The sequence below is a fragment of the Chamaea fasciata genome, unplaced genomic scaffold (genome assembly GCF_029207755.1).
Source record: "Chamaea fasciata isolate MVZ Bird 193981 ecotype frontalis unplaced genomic scaffold, bChaFas1.0.hap1 SCAF_1, whole genome shotgun sequence".
Classification (NCBI taxonomy): domain Eukaryota; kingdom Metazoa; phylum Chordata; class Aves; order Passeriformes; family Sylviidae; genus Chamaea; species Chamaea fasciata.
The window spans coordinates 59,813,981-59,832,842 of record NW_027094086.1 but is presented as its reverse complement, the minus strand read 5'-3'; the positions used below and the strand labels follow the sequence as shown (position 1 = coordinate 59,832,842).

The window sequence follows — 18,862 nt, the reverse complement described above, 5'->3', positions numbered from 1 at the left end:
GCAAGCTCTTCTGACAGGTCCCTTGGTACCCTTGGGTGGATTCCATCCAGTCCTATAAACAACCTGAGCATGTCTAAGTGGTGTAGCAGCTCACTGACCATCTCCCCTACCTCTACTGAGATGGCTACAGCGCTGCAGCACCAGCACAGGGACATTTCAAATGCACTACAGTGTACTCAGCACATTGGGGTAGAGCTTGTAGGGCCTCACTGGCACACCAACCCCCAAACACTGGCGTGCTGCCCTCAAGCTTATCTCCAGCAAGTCTGGTTTTATCCCTTCCTCCCTACAAATTTAGTTTAGATGACCTCGCTCAACAAGCTCTGCTAACTCCTCAGCAAAGATCTTTTTCCCCCTTTGAGAAAAGTGTAACCCATCCACAGCAGGCCTGCTGTTGTGTAGACCAATCCATGATCTAAAACATGTTCCATCTAAAAATTCTGCTGGTGATGCCAGTCTCAGAGACAGTTATTGATCTGCCAGCTCTTCCTGACTCTTCCTACACCACTCCCTGCAACTGGAAGGATAGAGGAAAAGATTACTTGTGCTTCTGATCCCTTAACAAGCTGTCCCAAGGCCCTGGAGTCTCTTATGAGTGCCCTTGAACTTCTTACTGCAACTTCAATTGCTGCCATCCTGAAAAAACCGTTATGGATAACAGTCCGAGGGACATACTAGGGTAGGAAGTTATCTTGTCATATCTTTAAGGTGGGTCCAGTTCTAAGAAAACAAACTGAAGAGAGACTGATTTTTGGAGTCTGTTATCATTACTTAGGGAAAACAAGTATCAAGACACCTTTGGTTTTTTTCCTGGAAAATTTCTTCTAACTCAGAGGTTTTATCATAAAACACATTTTATGATAGTTTCCAGTAGTCTAGTTGACAGACATGATCACTCCAAGGAGGTGAACTTCACAAAGAGAGTATATTTCATTAAAATATTATATCAAAGTTAAAGGAAATCTATTGAAGAACTCTCCTAAAAGCTAATATAAATATAAAGATAATAGAAATGAATATAAATACATTGCCTTTGGCTCCAAAAATTTCTTGCTACAAATTCTGGGAAGCTGGCAAAATTCTGGGCAACTTACATGTTTACTCTTTTCTTAAAGCTCTTTTTGAAATTACTTCCCTTAAGTATCTCTCAGAGGTAAGATACTGGCCTGAACAAAGCACTTGTCTAGCCCAATATTCCTAACAGGAACGTTCTATAATCCAATTAAGAACTTAGGTATACCACTAATTTTTTTTAAAATACTTGAAGTATTAGGTTGTTCATAATCTAGAGAAAACAGAGAAAATATCACTAGACAACAGCAATAATGTAAGGACATTTTAAAATAAATGCTTCCTCTATCACTTGTACTCACATGACAGAGCATCTACAAATGAAATGTTAAGACTATAAAGCAGGTAACTTCCTGGGATACCAAAAGCTTATCTGGAAATCAGGATTAGCACTGATGATATTCACATGGAAATCAAGTAAGTGAAGTCTTTTCCTGACACTACTACTTGCATGACAGGCATTAACATTTTTCACTCTGTAGTCAATATATGCATTAAAATCCTCTCCGTGCTCCAGAAGAGAGCTCTCTATCCATGCACACATTATCACTTAGACTCCCTCTTTCAGATGCACACCTCTCATGTTGGGAAAGATGAATCAGGGAAACCTTATGAATATGATTGTTTAGCAAAAGATTCTGAAAATATGAAACCTATAATAGAAATGGAAGCTTTGAGTTGTAGGATACCAAGTCTTAGTTACTACATACCCTGAAAACAATAGCCTGGCCAGCTAAAGGAGAATCCCTTTTGATTGAACAATACCTTTCTGCTAGCTAAGGAACCAAAGGTCAATGTAGCAAAACAGAAAAGTCTAAAGAGTAGTTTTTAGAGTTTAAAATATAACATAGTATGGTAACGTAGTAGTTCTTATGGGCTATATGTAGATTCTGTAGGATTTTGTGTCTTGAATTGGTTGGTCACTGTAAATTAGAATATTCATCACAAAAGGAGATATAATGCATTGTAAGAAGGACCTCACTCTCTATTCCTGGCTCTTACTTCAACCTCTCTATTCCTGGCTCTTACTTCTACCTCTCTGTTCCCTGCGCTCTTGCCTCTTCCCCTTGCTCTCTAACCCCCGCCACCTTGCTCCCTCGCTCCATTCTCTCTTAACTCTTACCCCCCTGTTCTTCCTCTCGCTCTCTCTTGGGACTTCCATTCAGCTGAGGCTGGTGGCTGAAGGCAAGGCCCTTTTTACCCAGACCCATGCAATAAAACCACATATTCTAGAATATCTCAGGTCAGCAGAATTCCTTCTCCCTGCCGTCCGCGGATGATCCTACACTCTCACACTGTAAAGGGAAAGCAGAGACAAAGGGCTAATATGTACCTTTTGTTAATATCACAGAAAGTCCAAAAGAAAAGGAGTTAAGAGAACAATCAACTGTTATTACCAAGTACCTTGAGATGTGTTGCCCGCTTAAAGGCCTTATTGCAGATGTGGCAAACATGTATTCGCTCCTTGCCATGAACCTCTTTGCAGTGGTGTGTCAGCATGGTGACAGAATAAAAGGTTTGGCTACACTCAAAACACTGGTGCCCACGAGTTTCTTTTTCTGCTTGACTGTTTTTAGTAACATTAGGGGAAACTTCTGTCACCTGTAACAATTTACAAATACACTATCAGGTAATTTCATAATTTCGTAAACCACATCCACATTGGTTTATTTTTCAAAGTCTACCTCAGCATGACAAATTTTTGGAGAGCATCTGCAAGCAACTTAGAGACACAAAAGAAGTCAGTGATATGTAAATATGAACTTCTATTTCATGGCTCTAAAGAATGACACATGTATGTATTTTAAGAAAACAACATTAATAACTATGATCAAATTGACTTAACACATCAAAAATAGAATATGTGTGTATCTGTATTGTTCTACATTCAGTTTTATGCTCCTGAACATCTCAGATGATCCTCACTTTGTCACCAAACAAAATTCAAAGCCAAAAGCATTTCAGACAGAAAAAAAAATTATCTCTGATTTTGTAGAGGAGAAGAATATTTTCTGTTTGTTTAACTTCTTTATTGGGGATTCTATTTTCATAAGGAAGTAAAGCTCTACCTCCAGAAGTACTGAAACACAACAAAAAATTGATAGAATTGGATGGTGGTGTGCTGCATTATTGCTTTAATTAGTAAGAACTACCTAGAAAAACTACTTTCTTCAGATAATTTAATACCAAATTCCTTTTTGATACCAAATTCAACTTTATAGATACAGAAGAATCTTAAGTACAGTAACACAGAAAGCAACAAAGTCACCATCTGCCTCACCCTTTTCTCCTATTTTAGAGCTTGCCCTCCCAGACTGGTTGAAAACATTCATTTTGCCTTCAAGAAAACAAATCTGAAACACTTTTTTTTAATACCAAAATCGTATTACTCATGTAGGAGTTTCAATTGTGATTCAAAGGCATTTATTATTTAATGCCTTTATTATATAAATTTATTATATAATAATAACAATATATTATCATATAAATTTATTTATATAAATAATAAATATTATTATATTTATTATATAAATACCAATTTACTCAGAAATTTTTGGAGCAGTCTGTGTTGGGCACATGATTATGTGATTTGTAGAAACACATCATTAATTACATTTCTTTTTTGTGTGCACATATATATATATATATATATATATATATATATATATGAAAGACACCCTTGTTTGGGAACGACATTAGCCTTCATAATTCAAGATAGAAAGAAATTATTCCAGTATTTTCATTAAATGACAGTCCTTTACCACAAAAGATACTGAAATGTATAGTATTTACCTGATATGTTATTTCATCAGAGTTTGCAGGTTCTGAATGGGGTGCATGGCTCACCAGTATGACTTGCTGTGATCCTGATCCACTTTGGCTAGCAAGACTGGAATCTGTGAGTATAGCAGGGAACTGCTGACCCTGACAGAGAGGGGAGCATAAAAAAAAAAGTTTATTTAAAAAGCTTACTTAAAAAGTTTATTTAAAAGTATTAAACAGCTAACTGTAGTAACGTAAGTTTTCCCACCTAAACAGTACTTTTCTCTTTCCTTTAGAAAGAAACATTTCAGAATCCTACCTGAACAAATGCGACTGTTTTCCCTCCTTTTCTCCTTTAAATTTATATCTAAGCATTTAAGGGTAACAACAGCTGGAAGTTTTTAAGACTAGATTCAGTTCCGATTTTTTATCAGCCTTGCCTGAAATGCTGAATGTTTTAGCCTTCTGTTGCCTTTCTTCAACCCCTGTAGTTTGCTCTCCTGCATGGCCTTCCCACAGTATCTTCCTTTATTTAAATCTCTTGATTAAAGACAGTTCCAAGCCCCATGAAATCATGATACAAAATCACTACTTAGGATATATGATTATGAGTATCTTACTACTTTAAATGACTTTTCAATTTTGCCAGGAAACACAGTTCTTTTACATACTACCTGTTCACTCACTATGATTTCTTGCAACATAAACTGTGTTTGCATAGCAATCATTATTCTTCAATGTTTCAATTTTATTTATGCTTTTCTTAACAGGAGGCATGGGATCTTATTAATAAACAACAACACTGCCAATTGTAATCACTTAAATTATTACAAAGCCTGACATGAAACGATGTTCTGCTTTGTTACTCTGTGATACCAGAAATCACAAACATACCATAAGAGTTATTTAAGAAATCTTTTCTTTCTTTCTCCAGAGAAAAACCGCAGAGGGAAGCATATAATTTTGCTTCACCGGTTTTAATCACAACACATGCAAGAAAAATAGCATTTAATTTGTATACATTTACACACTTTAACTCAGGTCAGAAAGTAAACAATACTCAATCTAAACCTAGTTAAGCCAAGAAAATAGAAGACACAGCCCAAGTTTTCAGATGTAAAACCTACTTAAAAATGTCAACCAGACAACCCATTTTCACTTTGTAGTCTTTTAATATTATTTTTTTATCTCCCAACTCTACAGATTTGATTTGACAATGTGTCTTTGGCTCTTGATAACACCAAGAAGCTAATAATAGGGTTACTGGGGAGATGACAGTACATACAGCATCATTTAAATAAAATTTCTCATAATGCCACCTGTTATTAAAGATAGTCAATTAAATTCTGTCCTGCTCCTTGCTGTGAAAAGAACTGTCACAACTGCTGTTCAACTCTCCCATTCTAAAGTAGGAAAAGAAAAATTTACCATATGAAATAATTTATTTAGGAGTACTAAGCTGTATTACTGAATAGTGACAATGAAGTACATAGTCTAACACCGAAAACTGATCTCAAACCATGTTTGAAACAGTAGAACCTATCTGTTCATTTAAGAAAACAAACAACCCTGCAAAATTTATCTGTACTTCTGCTCAAACAGTTCATGTTTCTAGACTCTATACACACACGGCTGACAAAGGAGGAAAATTAACTAAATTTTCAAATATTATGTATTTATAGGACAAAATTACTTTCTAAGCAAAATCTCTCCAATTCTCGCTCTGTAAGATAGAAACAAATTTATCTGTCAGTTCAGAAAAGCATCTTACCTGCGAAGTGATATTAAGTGTAACTGCATCAAGACCACCTGACAACATTCCTTGAGTGTCAGCAAGAGTCAAAGTGACACTACCATCTCCTCCAACTCCTGATGAAGACATTACCAAATTCTGTGCAGAAACTGCAGACTGAGATATGGGTGTTGCTGGAGGAAGGTTTGTTCCCCCGGTCGTATTAAGTTCTGGATAATATGCGAAGTGATTAAAAAAAAACCTGTTACATACATAAACACTAAACTGCAAATTTATTTTAAGTAAACTTAGTAATTTCTGTTTCTCATTGCTAGGACTTTCTATTGTGGAATCAACAAAATCAGTTAAATGGCTAATCAAGAACCTAAAGTTGTCGGTCAGATGATAAAATTAGAAAAATTGCATTTAAACGTAGTTTGATGAACACAGTATTGCACTCAGAAGTAGTCACATGCATATACAAACATATATAGGTAGAAATTCATATACCTACTTAAAATCTAAAAATTTGAGTACTAGAGCAAATCTGGTATTTTATCACTTCTGCAGCAAAGGTACCAGATTTTGTCGTACTCCAGGTTATAGATATAACTCTTAGTACTGCTCTAATTGCCTCAAAGCACTAATTTAATACATGTCTTCTTGTTTTCATTGTTTTATTACTGTGTGGAACAAAGTTCATTTAAACTGACATAACAATTTAAAGCTTGTGAGAAAACACACAAAACGCTTGAAGTTCCTGCATCATGACATGCAAGATTATACCGTTTCATTCTAGTATTTACTTTTTAAACAAAATATTATTTTCAAATAGAAAAATGGTTGTATGCATACCTGGAGCATTTAGTGAAGGGCCCTGAGAAAGAAGCTGGTCATTGCTTATAGTTAATGTAGCACCTGTAGTCTGACTGCTGATGGTTGGTGCTGTCAGCCTTAAGCCAGCGTTCAGATCAGTGCTTCCAGAATTATGCTGAATAAGATCTTGGCCTGAAGAGAAGTAAGTCCTATTGTAACTGGAATTCATCTCAACATTATTCTGCTACTTTTCTTATAATAGATCATGAAACAATAAAAGTAGAAAATACAACCAAATCATAAAATTAATTTCTACACATGAAGATTTTTATGCAGTGGTTTGACATGTTTTTAATACAGATGTGATTATGCAAATCCAGATACTAACATGTACACAAATACCTGAGACTAGTAATATTTAGACAAGTATGGATCTTACTTGAATCTGGATTCAAAGCACCAGCTTGATCAAGCTATAAAAATCCAGCTGTTAACTGAGGCTATAAATAAAAGAGTGAACCAATCGAACGCGTTCTCAAAACAAATGTGTTTGGGTTTCAAATGTGGATTTGGGGAGCATCTTTTAAAGCTTATAAATACAAGAAAAATATACCATAAGAAAACTGTGGACTGTGAAAATCCTTGTATCCTACCATATAAGTACTTTATGAAATAGAGATCTGGTATCATTAAAGATTTTTAAAAACACAAACCCGATATTGTAAGAGTGATTTCTTGAGGACTTCCTGATGAGGTCGCAGTAGTAGAACCTGAAGCATGAGCTAGAACTTGACTCAAACTGGAATTATTTATGGTCAACATTATCTCATGTTGTCCATTTGTAGATGACACCATACCCTGTGAAGTCATGACTTGAGTAATGTCTTGTCCACCTAAATGAAAGTGATAGAACAAAAAAAATTCCATGAATATCCTTCGGTGAAATTTTTGACATAACTTTTTAGAGCAATTTATACATTATTTTCTGAGCTACTATAATCGATGCACCCAAGGGGGGATGCTAGAACTTGCAGTATAAAGTATAAATTTCTTTCACATCCAATTTACTCCTCTGCAGTTAAGATTTTCAGAACGAAGGTTTTGCATTTTGCTGAAAACTATGGAAGTTCTTAAGTATTTTTATTATATGGAACCATGGAATGGCCTGGGTTCAAAGGGACCCTAATGATCACATGGTTCCAAGTCCCCTGTCATGGGCAGGGACAACTTCCACTACACCAAGCCGCTCAATACCCCATTCAACCTGGCCTTGAACACTTCCAGGGATGGGCCATCCACCGCTCCTATGGGCAACCTATTCCAGTGCCTCACCACCTCCACAGTAAAGAATTTCTTCCCAATTCTAATCTAAACCTACTCACTAATTCACCTTCTGAAAAAAACTATATTAAGAAAGGGTAACACAAAGCTGTAAAATCTGCTGAAGATGCTTAAGCAAGAACTGCTAGTTTGTTTTATTAATATGAAGTATTTGGTGGGAGTGGGGGGAGGCAGGGAGGGTGACATTTTCTCACTGCGAGTAATACCCTGAGTAAAATTAAGAAATTGAATGCACAATAAAACTACTGACAGTGCTTACCATTAGCGCTGGTTGTCAGCACAGACTCCTGCTCAGACAGGGACCCTATTGTCATGTTAGCAGATGTTACTGTGGGCTGCAAAGACAAGCCTGATATGGGCTGAATAACCACATTAGCTGGCACTGCATTTTCTGTTGCCTGGAGAGAGGGATTTTGTGGAGCCATGGTGGGATCTCCAGTCAGCTGCTGAGTAAGTAAATTACTCTGCTGTAATGTCTGCTGTAGGATACTTGGATCGATCTGAAAAACAAGTTTTCAGCAATCAATCTCTAGCTAATAAACAGGGTTAAATGAATATTCTTAACACAAGTCCAGAATACATGTTTACTGCATAGAAAGTATACACAGTGCTGAAAATTTATAATTAACAATTTAAAACTTAAATTTAGTTTACACGTGTCTGTATACAGCCAAGCTCTGAAGTGATCAGTCTATTTAGATTCACTTTCCCTCCCTTTCTTCAGCAAAATGTTTGGGAAATCATCATCAGTTATATATCAGCATGCCTGGCCCCAGGTAAACACACTGCTGGTATTCTGTACTGTCCTATTAGTGCATGTAATGCTTATCACTGTCTCCAAGCCCTTAAAAGTGAAAAGGCATATAGCAGAGAGAAGATTGATACCCGAAATTATTTAATTTTTCAGCTCCTAGGGGTCATTAAGGTCTCATTTCACAAGCCAACAGCTGTTCTCTATACTTAAAGATAAGACATTTTCCTCTTCAGAGATGTTCAGCAGTTGAAAAAAACAAAATGAAAATGTCTTAATTTTACGTGAAAAACTCCTTGAGCAGAGGGACTATGAGCAACTCAATGCAATTCTGCAGATGTCCCTTCCCTGACCTTGGGGTTGTACCTGGTGACCTCCAGACGGCTCCCCCAACATCAGTAATTCTGTGCAACTGATCAAACACAGCCAAATTCAAGAAAATCAGTGCTTCACACCTCTCAAGAACTTTTAAATGCAATCATCTCACCTCTTTCTGTCATTCCTTTGACAAGCTCAATGGGAATTCAAATTGTGAATTCACCTATTAAACACTTGCAAAGTAACACAATGCCTTATGTTTAGAAAAGAACACTCTCTGTGCAATTATTTGGGTTTGTTTCAGGGGTGGGTGCCTTTTGGGGGTTGGGTGGGAACCTAAACTACTTTTGAAGTGTAAAGACAAAATACAGTTAAAAGAAAAAAATATACATTTTAAAGCAGTCTGTAAAATCCCCAAGTGGTAAAAAAAACTGAAAAAAATGAAAAGGAAAGAAACCAAACCAGAAAAATATCCCAATGTGCAGCTATTTTTTAAGTCTTCTAACACTGTACAAGTGATACAGTATGTTACTAGCTCGTTCAACTCAAGGGAACTCTTCCAGAACTATGTAAGCTCCGTGAACTTCCTTCAACCCTCAAAGTGACTCTGCAGAATTAAAGGCAAGGAACAGTGAGCAACTTACCTGTAATGTTATGTTGTTAATACCAGTGGCATCTATTCCAGAAATCTGAACATTTTGTCCAACCAGATTAGCAGCAAGCTGTAACTGTATTCCTTCAAGAGTGGCCAAGCTACCATCTGTCAAGGACACAGTTAAGTCACCTCCAGCTACCAAAGAAAACAGTTATATTGTAATGTTTTTATTTACCATTACTGACTACCTTTCAGTGTGCTTATTCATATAAATTAAATCAATAAAAAGCTATGTACGCACACATTTATTTACGACAAGGAAGATAATTTCAAGTGTATAATTTGATGATAAAGTAATCTGATTGCCTGTTTTACATTCTGACTCAGAACATACACATGAAAGTTACTGACACATTTCGCACAGCACAGACACGGTTCAGTATCAAACCGTGAAAGTTCATCCTCTGCATTTACATGGATGAAAATAAAGGTGCATTAGCAGTTGAAATCCAAAAGTGTTTAGAACTTGAAAGAATTTTAAAATTCTAATTTCAAAAGTTGAATAGATCATCTCTACAAAACCTTTTGAGAGAACATATGGAAAAAGTCATCTTGTGTTTGACGTACCTTCTTCTCCAAACACCTTGAATGTGATCAACCAATTTCCTTTGGCTGATGCTTCAAAAACACCTATCCATCCCTCTTCAGCATTCTTTAGTATAATAAATCTGGTTTACAATGCACCCAAAAAATACCTGCTCTGGCCAAAACCCACATTACTAGTCTCAATTGAAGAAGTCCTCTTTCAAGGACATCTGAACAACCTAAACACTCCTCCTTACTATGTTCAAAAATCCAAGCAAACATCAACTGATTTTTCATCATAGGTTTTATCACTAACTGTGCTTGTCAAATAACACCAGTATCTTCTGAACATCAACAATTTGTTGGTTTTATTCAACACTTTAGGTCAAATCAGATAAGCAGGAATGGGTACAGTTAAATATGAGACTGATATAATACTCTAAATTTGTGGGCATAGCTGCAAAATCACAGACATGAAAACATGCCAAAGCACATAAAATCAAAGTCTCGCTTCCAGAAATGACAGACAGTCCAAGACCCACGATTTAAGTAGTACATTTAAGAGTACCAAGGCAGGTCTCCAGACACCTTAACACTATTCTGCTCTGAAAATTGTCCCTGTCCCAAGTTTACCTGAGCACTTACACAAACATTGGGTCAATGAGCACTTACACAAAAAATACCTGAAAAAAATTCAGAAATTAGCAAGGATCATTCTCAAAAGGTCACTTTCTTGCAACATGAAGAATGTTGGGTATTCTGTGCCAGCTAGCTTCAAAGAATGGCCTGTGGCACATTTAATGTGCTAATGCAGCTGTAGTCACGGCCAGTTGGTGAGACTTCATATGCTAGGCACTTAATTAATTAACATACACACCTACACTACTTGTTTTTTGTATCGCTAAAGAGTTTTCTTGCTTTTTTTTGAGGTTGGAGGTCTTTTGGTTGGTTTTCTTTTTGTGTATGGGTACCTTTTTTCTATTTTGGAGAAATAACTACACATGTATAGCAGACGATATGCATTTAAAAGACACTCTTCATTATTCACATAAATAACCAGTGTACACAAACACAGTAACTGTTCTGCTTTTTTTTTTTTATAAAACCAACAAAGAATTATCACAAAGAATACAAGTTATTGAGCTATTTGTTATCTGCATTTTCGTCCTCTCTGCTGTGCAATACCACAGCATAACTTAAGAGACTTTGCGGTGAAGTGCATATATTTTTCCTCCATTCTTAAATTAAATTTCTATTCATGTCACCACTGTGCATCAAACCATGAATTCAGTACAACTCTTACCTGCCTGGCAAGCAGTGTTTGGCAAAACTCTCCAAACTCTAATAAAAAGCAAATTTCATAACTTGATCTCCACCACGCCACCATCACCCCGTCCATTTTTACCTGACACTGAAGCAGGCAGGATAGCCTGGCCCACAAGTCCTTGCTGAAGTAAATTTTGATCAAACTGATTCGTCAAAACAGAGTTATTCATGATGAAAACATTAGGGTCTGTTGAGGATGAATTAAGCAGGCTGACAGGTTGTAGTCCCTCAGTTGAAGTCCGGGCAACAGGCTTCCTAACTTTCTTTGTATCCGGTTTATAATGACACTGTATGTGGGTTTTTCTGCGCCCTGAAGTGCGAAACCGCAAATCACAGTGTGGGCATTTGAAGGGCTTTGCTCCCGTATGCAGGCGCATGTGGACTTTTAGGCTGCCTTTCGTAGAAAAAGAATTACTGCACACGTGACAACAGAACAGCTTCTGGCCTAGGAAAGTTTCAAAACCAGAAAGATAAGTGATTAAACCTCTAAAAAGATTGACAGGACTAAATCATCCATTTAACAAACCCCGTAACAGAGTCTAACCTAATTTGAATACATTTGAAATAACTGGACTTTTTAATTTGGCTGCTTTTCAAGTGAATTAAGGTTCTCAGTGAAGGGCATATTAACTTTTTCCTTTTAATACTAAAACTCCACATGCTTTTAAAGCTTTTATGCAGAATCTTACTCGGTCACCTTCATGCCTCTGTCATCCTCCTCATCTCATGTTCCTGACTAATCCAGTTATTCCAACTACAAAGCTCATAAACTGGAGAAATAAGTTGCATCTTGACCTCTTCAGCATTTGACTCCTACTTACACACTCATTTCCTGTTTAATTCCACCAGATTTATTCTTCTGTTTCAAAGCTGCCTCAACTAACCAGTATTAATGGATTACAGGTAGGAAACTATTAAAATTGAGATAACATTCTAAAACAAAATATCAACCCCACAAAGTAATTCAGAAGTACAGAAATCTGGTCTATACATGTACTTTGTCTCTCCTTTCAGAGTGCATAACATCTGAAAAATATCCTTGGTCTCAAATGGAATTTTTAATGTACTACAAGTAACAGCAAACTAGAGAGTTCCTTTAACCATATGCACAGCTGTGCAATTCACAAAAAAGCATTATGTAACTATCTGGCAGACAACATGCCACTGCAGCTGAAAACCCACTTTAACTCCTGAAATTCCCAGGAGCACAATATTGCTTCCTAGCTAAACAAGGGAAAGAAAGCAATGCATTTCGTAAAGAAATCACAAGAACAATATGTGCCTATGATTCCTACTATTGAGTGCTAGTTTCCAATGATACAGAAGAATCTCTCATCAATTTCCTGAATTACAGTTCAACCTACTTCAAATTACAAAACCCTGGCACACTGTTGTCACTTCTCATTCAATAAAACTTAGTAAACCTCTGACAATGTTCTGTTTCAACAAATGGAGAAGAAAGAGCCCAACAACATGAACCAGTAAAACAATGGGAATCTGGGCTGCAGCAAAGTCATCTACCACATTCACAGTGCCACAGAGGAAGCATCCAGCAGTTTTTCTCATTAAATTAAAAACCTCCACCCACTGGGAGAAAAGGGGGTGGGAAAGTAGCAGAAAGAGAGAAGAAAACCAACAAAAAATAAGCAGGAAGGAACAAACAGGACATCTGAAGTCCTGTTATTTAAATATGCAATGTGATTATGACCTGACTCTTGGCCCTTTTTTGTAAATACTAGGAACCTGAAAAGAAAAAAGAAAGATGGTTGAACTATGTGTTCAGTAGTTTAGTAGTTTCAAGCTGGCATCCACAAAGGAAGCTTGGAGGGAAGATGATCACAAATTTGGACGAAAAGTCATCGGGGAATGGGGAACACTATATTGGCACTGCTTCCAAACACAGTAAAAACTAAATGTGTTTTATGCCACTGGCATGCCACACTACTGGCTACACAACTAACAAGTTAACAAAAACTGTTACATAATCAGGAAACTGGAAAAGCAATGAAGACAGAAATCCAGTAATACATGACTTCAGTTATCCCACTTTATGCTACATTCAGATGCAGGAGCTAAGTGGTCAGATAAAGAACCATACACCTCACTGAGAAACTTCCAATCTTCTAGTAAAGCCCCAAACTAATTCTCTGGATCAGTGCTGATTACAGATAATATCTGGCAGGTTCCTATCCAGGCAACTTTCATTTGCAGGGGAGGAACAGAATAACTTTTCAAACTGAACTATTTTTAGGGGAGTTACAGTAATACTGTAAAAGGTTTTTTTATTGTTCATTTAAGTAAATTATGTACGTCTCAATATGAAACCAATGAACTGTTAGGTGTAGGTATTGCCCACAGATTAAGACAGCAGTCCAGAAAGCAATCCAGGCTCAAATGCAGAAAACTGCACATTAGCTAAACTGTATCCAGCACAAGCTGGCCCAAGTATAAAAGAACATGGAAAAAAAACTCCCATAAGATAAAATGAATTACAATAGGGAAAAGGTGATATGGCTTTTGCAGTGAAAATTACACCTCACAAATCTGTGAGCACTCTTCGAAGATCAGATTTCCACTGTATATGGATTTTTGGAATTTTATGCTGCTTTTATACGAAAAGACCTTAATAAAAAAGCTGTCACAGGATGAAAGGACAGAGTCTTCTCATGAACTAAAGAAAAACAGTTCTAAGACTGAACACAAATGGTTTATATGGACAGTTTTCACAAGGCTGGAAGTCAGCAGAAGAGTTCTTAAACACCTGAGCAAGGACTCAAACTCTCAAAATTGTACTATATGTAATGTGAAAGAGAAAATGAATTTCAGGTTGGGAAAGTCTGTTTAAGGATGCTAAAATAATAATTTACAAGGCTCCATTATATCTTATCAAAAAGTCTGTGCAACCATAAAGAACTTAAAAATTAAGAAGGGGAAACAATTTCTCTTTATTTCTCAAACAAAAAACTAGTGGACATAGGAACAAAATTATCAAGATGGCAAACTGAAAATCAAACTTGAATCCAGGAACTTACTACTGACTGTATCAAAGGCCATTCCTTTTTACCCAGTTTTTCTGTGTTCAGAAAACAACTGGATAAAACTAATGTAAAATACTCCATTAAAGTTAGTTAGCAAAGAGATGCAATCTCTTATTGAGAATCCCACAATTTGTAAACTGATTGAACCTGGAGGTACATGGCACAATCCCTCCTTTGTTACTTTCATTATCCTTACTATCTGCTACTGTCTGTCCTGATCTACACAACAATTTCATGTAACAGGAGTACTATTTCTTACTAAACAGTAGAAAGTACAAATACAGTAAAATTAAGAGGGAGCTTCCATGAGGAAAATAATCATACATTACAGCATTAAAAGCTTTTTATCTTTTTTTTATTATTTTTGGAAAGAGATAATTATGAAACTTAATGAAACTGTCGACAGTTTTAGAAGCTAATTAGTTCAGGACTGTACAGAAGTTCAATGGTAAGAAGAAAATAAGTATGAAAGAAGGGGGTTTTTTAATTAGTGCAAAATCGTAGTTGAAAAACACTACTACTAAAATCAGACCTCTCTCAGGAATACAAAAACCTACTCTAAAAATCTAAATATTACAGATACTAAGTTTACATTAAACGTGCAAGATTCAAACTGCTGAATGCTCAAAATTTTCTTCTCTTATTTTCCAGTTAACATAGCAGCACAAACATTATTGTTTATAGGTTTTTTTCCTCTAACTTAATTTTATAGGACGCCCTCAACTCCACCTTCTTACTCAGGAAAATCATTTATCATTGAAATCCTACAGAAGATTTGACATGAACATATTCAGGATACTTACACACACAGTTTTTGCATGAGCTAAGACTATGCTTTCGAAGCCTGTTAATACAGAAGGCAGTAATAACATGGTTTATTCAGAATGCTCTGATGCGATTCATTTGATAGTGCCGTAAGTACCAAATTTCCCCCAGCACTGCCATCCACAGTTCCACATACTGGATCACAGTGAAACATAGCAATCCTTGCAAAATCTACACTTAAACAGCTGGCCAAGAAAGCAATCAGCTTCTAAAAAATGACCTGTGTTTTTTAGAAAACAAAATCTTACTGACCTGTGTGTGTTTTAACATGACAATCCAGAGTGGACTTTACAGTGAAACTCTTTCCACATTCATCACACTTATAAGGCTTCTCTCCAGTATGGATACGAACATGCCTATTAATTCCAGGATACATGTGTAAGTGATTTTCTACTTTTATGTCAGTTTGTACAAATACTTATTTTCTACCTTATAAATGTTAGAATTAATTAAATACTTATACTAGCATTATACTAGGCAGAACAAGATGATTAAGTATTTGCATTTTTTCAAAAAATTTTTACAAGTTTTTATATGCAAGTATTAGAGCAAGAAAAAACAATTTACTATAAAACTTCATAATAATAATTTTAGTACTGCAGGAAAATGAATACGAAAAAGCTGGACTAGTCCTATTCAGAATATATAACATTTTGACCCAAGTTAAAACCACTGCGAAAAAGAAAAATTTACGTAAATATTTCAACTTGGGCATAAAGAGTCATAAGAAACTGCTATTGCTAAAGTTTCTAGTGAACTATTCAGCAAATTAAAAACATATGAAAATTCTCCATTCCTCACCTGACTAAATCACTGGGTTTTTTAAAGCTTTTGGGACAATAACTGCAACAGTTGGCATATTTGGGCTCTGCTTCCAGTTCTGCTTGCTTATCTTTGATCTCACTAATTCTGTCCTTCTCTGCAGCCGATTGGACAAGAACTTTCTCTGAAACAGTGGCACTTTCTTGAGGCCTAATCTTTGCCAATTCTGCTGTCTCTTCTTCTGTGAAAGTTATGACATTAGGACGAGATTTTCTGGAAGTTCTTTCAGAGGTCTCATCATCATCTTCAACACATGCAACTATTAAGTAAAAAAAACCCAACAAAAAAAATCAAACTTAAAAAAAACCACATTTATGTTTAGTTTAATCTGTCAGCTGAAATTACACAATATTGAAGGGTTTGTTATTAAACACACAGCCACTACGTTTTGTGCTTGGACTTGCACTATTATGAACTTTAATCTCTTTTAGAGGTCTAACTACTCATGTCTGTACTTATTTTTAAAAAGGATTTATGATTCTGATTTTTGTAATAACTAACACAGGTTAAGTAATACATGAAAAAAATCTTCTGCTTCAGCGACATACTAAAGTAGCTATGTCACATACAATACCTTTAATGCACTGGACAGATCCTGGAAAACTAATTTCTTTAAACAATTCAGATAACAGAGTGATTTCAGCAGCTCTGAACAGCAGACATTATCCATGCTGGAAGCCTATTTTGTACCATTACTGTTACAGCATTCATGTAATCCACCAAAACATCTGTATTTCTTATGCAGTAAGGACTGTAAAAGTAAAAATGAAATCATTTACCTCCCCCTCCAGTATCTGTAGCTGCTGCTACAGCTGAGGAGACTGCCTGATGTTTTTTCATATGTTTTTTGCAGTGAACAGTTGTTCGAAAGCTTTCATCACAGAATGGGCACTTGTAAGGCTTCATGCTCATGTGAGTTGCCATGTGCCTGGTAAGGCTGCCATTAGTTGTGAAGGAGGTATTGCAAATGCTACAGCTGAATGCTTTAACTCCTTAAAGTAACAGAAACAAATAAGTAGCATGCTATTTGTTTAAGTTTACTCACACAGGACATTTACAAAACCCAAACACGGGTTAAGCTAATATACAGCTAGTATACTCTGTTTACCTGTATGTGTCTTCTCATGTGACTTAAGAACTCCCGAGGAAACAAAACCACGGCCACAGAGTTGGCATTTATAAGGTTTCTCACCAGTATGTGATCGTACATGTTGTTTCAAATGGCTGGATTTCTTAAAACCCTTGTTACAATATTCACATCTATTAGAAGAAAATAATTTTCATTAGTTTCATATAACTATTAGCCATAAAAGATCCCTGAAATTCTGTTACAAAAGCTAGAAGTGTAACATACCTATATGAACGCCTACTTTGATCTTCATTATCCTCAAGAAAATGAGGCCGTTGGGTGTGCAATTCAAGCTCCTCTTGTGGTGACTGATCTTGTATCAGGCGAGTGGTCTAAAAATCAAAGCCTTAAGTGAATCTCAGTAACACAATACTTAAATGCAGTCTCACAAATAGGCAAGAAAAGAACTACAGCATTTACAGTCAACACAAATAATTAAATTTATGCTTTCTTACATTTTGACAGGAAATTAAGAGTGCAATATAATACCTCACTCTTCCATAGTGAGAAGGAAAGCATCAAAATGTTCAGCTACTGAACTGAGATAAATAGACAACATACTGCCCTTACACTTCTCTGAATCTCCACAAAAATGTATCTGAATTGTCTAGATTTTCAGGTGTTTGAGGAGTTAAATTTAAAACTAGAGCAGCCATTTTAAACACTGAGTAAGCAGCAAAACACAGTGTTGCTGGCATACTTCACTACTTTCTGAACATTCCTGTAAGTAAAAGCCATGACAGAACAATCCTTGAGAACAAGAGTATGTTTCAAAATCTGAAGCCAGGAGATTCCAAAGCCCGTAGGCTGAAATGACTCAAACTCTTCCAGATCCTAAAACCCCCACCAGTTCACTGACAACATTTGCACTTTATAAAAAAGCTTGAAGGGACAGTATCTCATAGAGATCATCATGGTAAAGACAACAAATTGTCTTCATGCCAGGTACTTCTACTGTCATAAAAAGTTACATTTAAACTGTATTTTGAGCAATTGAGCCCTTTTACAAATTTACCTTAATGAGAACCATGCACAATCATCACACACTGCAATATGCAAGCTCTCTGAATGATCACTTAAGATTTGTAATGCTTTTTTTTAATTGCTTGATCATATATGTCTATAGAAATTTAATCATTAGGAGAGAATATAATGCAATAATGTAAAATTATTTTGTAACATTACATCTTCTCCTTAGTTTTAAACTCACAATCCAACATTATTGTATTTTTAAGTCTAGAGGATCAAAACATACACTTCCTTTTCAGAAACTGTAGTCAAGTCACTTATCCTCTCCTCACCTTTCTGTTTTCCAGTCGTTAAACAGAAGGAGCGAGAGAAGAAATCCTGAAACTTTTCTGACTTCTCATTTTACCTAATCACCAATGAAACGGTGCAAGAAAGTCATGACTGAACACAGAACAATTAATCCTGCCTTCAAGTAGTACTTACTACGTTAATAGTGTCTGTATTTGGAACCTGAAGAAGGGCAGGTGGATGGTAACTCGTTGAAAGAGCCTGAGATTCAAGTGTGCTTGAATCCTGCAGCTGTTGTACAGCTGGAAATTGAGTCTGTTGATTGTAGCTGTCATTCACAGTAAAACCTGCCAGAAATTAAACAGTCATAAACCTGTAAAATACACTGATTTGGACTTTGAATGACACCACACTTTTCTGAAGATTACCTTCAAAAGAGAATAAGTAGCATTACCATATAGTAATACTTGTACTCTTCACTGTTGAGCATCAA

General features: G+C 36.1%; 1 protein-coding gene across 5 annotated transcripts in view; it reads right to left on the bottom strand.

The window, feature by feature from the left end:
* The window catches only part of ZNF236 (zinc finger protein 236), a 72,585-nt gene that overhangs the window by 8,170 nt on the left and 45,553 nt on the right, over nucleotides 1-18,862 (bottom strand). For 2 of the 5 annotated variants that reach the window (XM_066184539.1, XM_066184544.1), the window contains 14 exons: nucleotides 18,565-18,716; nucleotides 17,338-17,444; nucleotides 17,092-17,243; nucleotides 16,763-16,975; nucleotides 15,963-16,242; nucleotides 15,414-15,517; nucleotides 11,378-11,743; nucleotides 9,437-9,582; nucleotides 7,983-8,223; nucleotides 7,096-7,275; nucleotides 6,422-6,574; nucleotides 5,606-5,796; nucleotides 3,865-3,996; nucleotides 2,476-2,673 (listed from right to left, as the gene is read on the bottom strand). In XM_066184539.1, the coding sequence (XP_066040636.1) occupies nucleotides 2,476-2,673; nucleotides 3,865-3,996; nucleotides 5,606-5,796; nucleotides 6,422-6,574; nucleotides 7,096-7,275; nucleotides 7,983-8,223; nucleotides 9,437-9,582; nucleotides 11,378-11,743; nucleotides 15,414-15,517; nucleotides 15,963-16,242; nucleotides 16,763-16,975; nucleotides 17,092-17,243; nucleotides 17,338-17,444; nucleotides 18,565-18,716 (2,615 nt within the window). Of the gene's footprint in view, nucleotides 1-1,949; nucleotides 2,367-2,475; nucleotides 2,674-3,864; nucleotides 3,997-5,605; nucleotides 5,797-6,421; nucleotides 6,575-7,095; nucleotides 7,276-7,982; nucleotides 8,224-9,436; nucleotides 9,583-11,377; nucleotides 11,744-15,413; nucleotides 15,518-15,962; nucleotides 16,243-16,762; nucleotides 16,976-17,091; nucleotides 17,244-17,337; nucleotides 17,445-18,564; nucleotides 18,717-18,862 lie in introns of those variants that run through there. The other 3 variants (XM_066184555.1, XM_066184542.1, XM_066184552.1) reach the window with 3 other exon arrangements.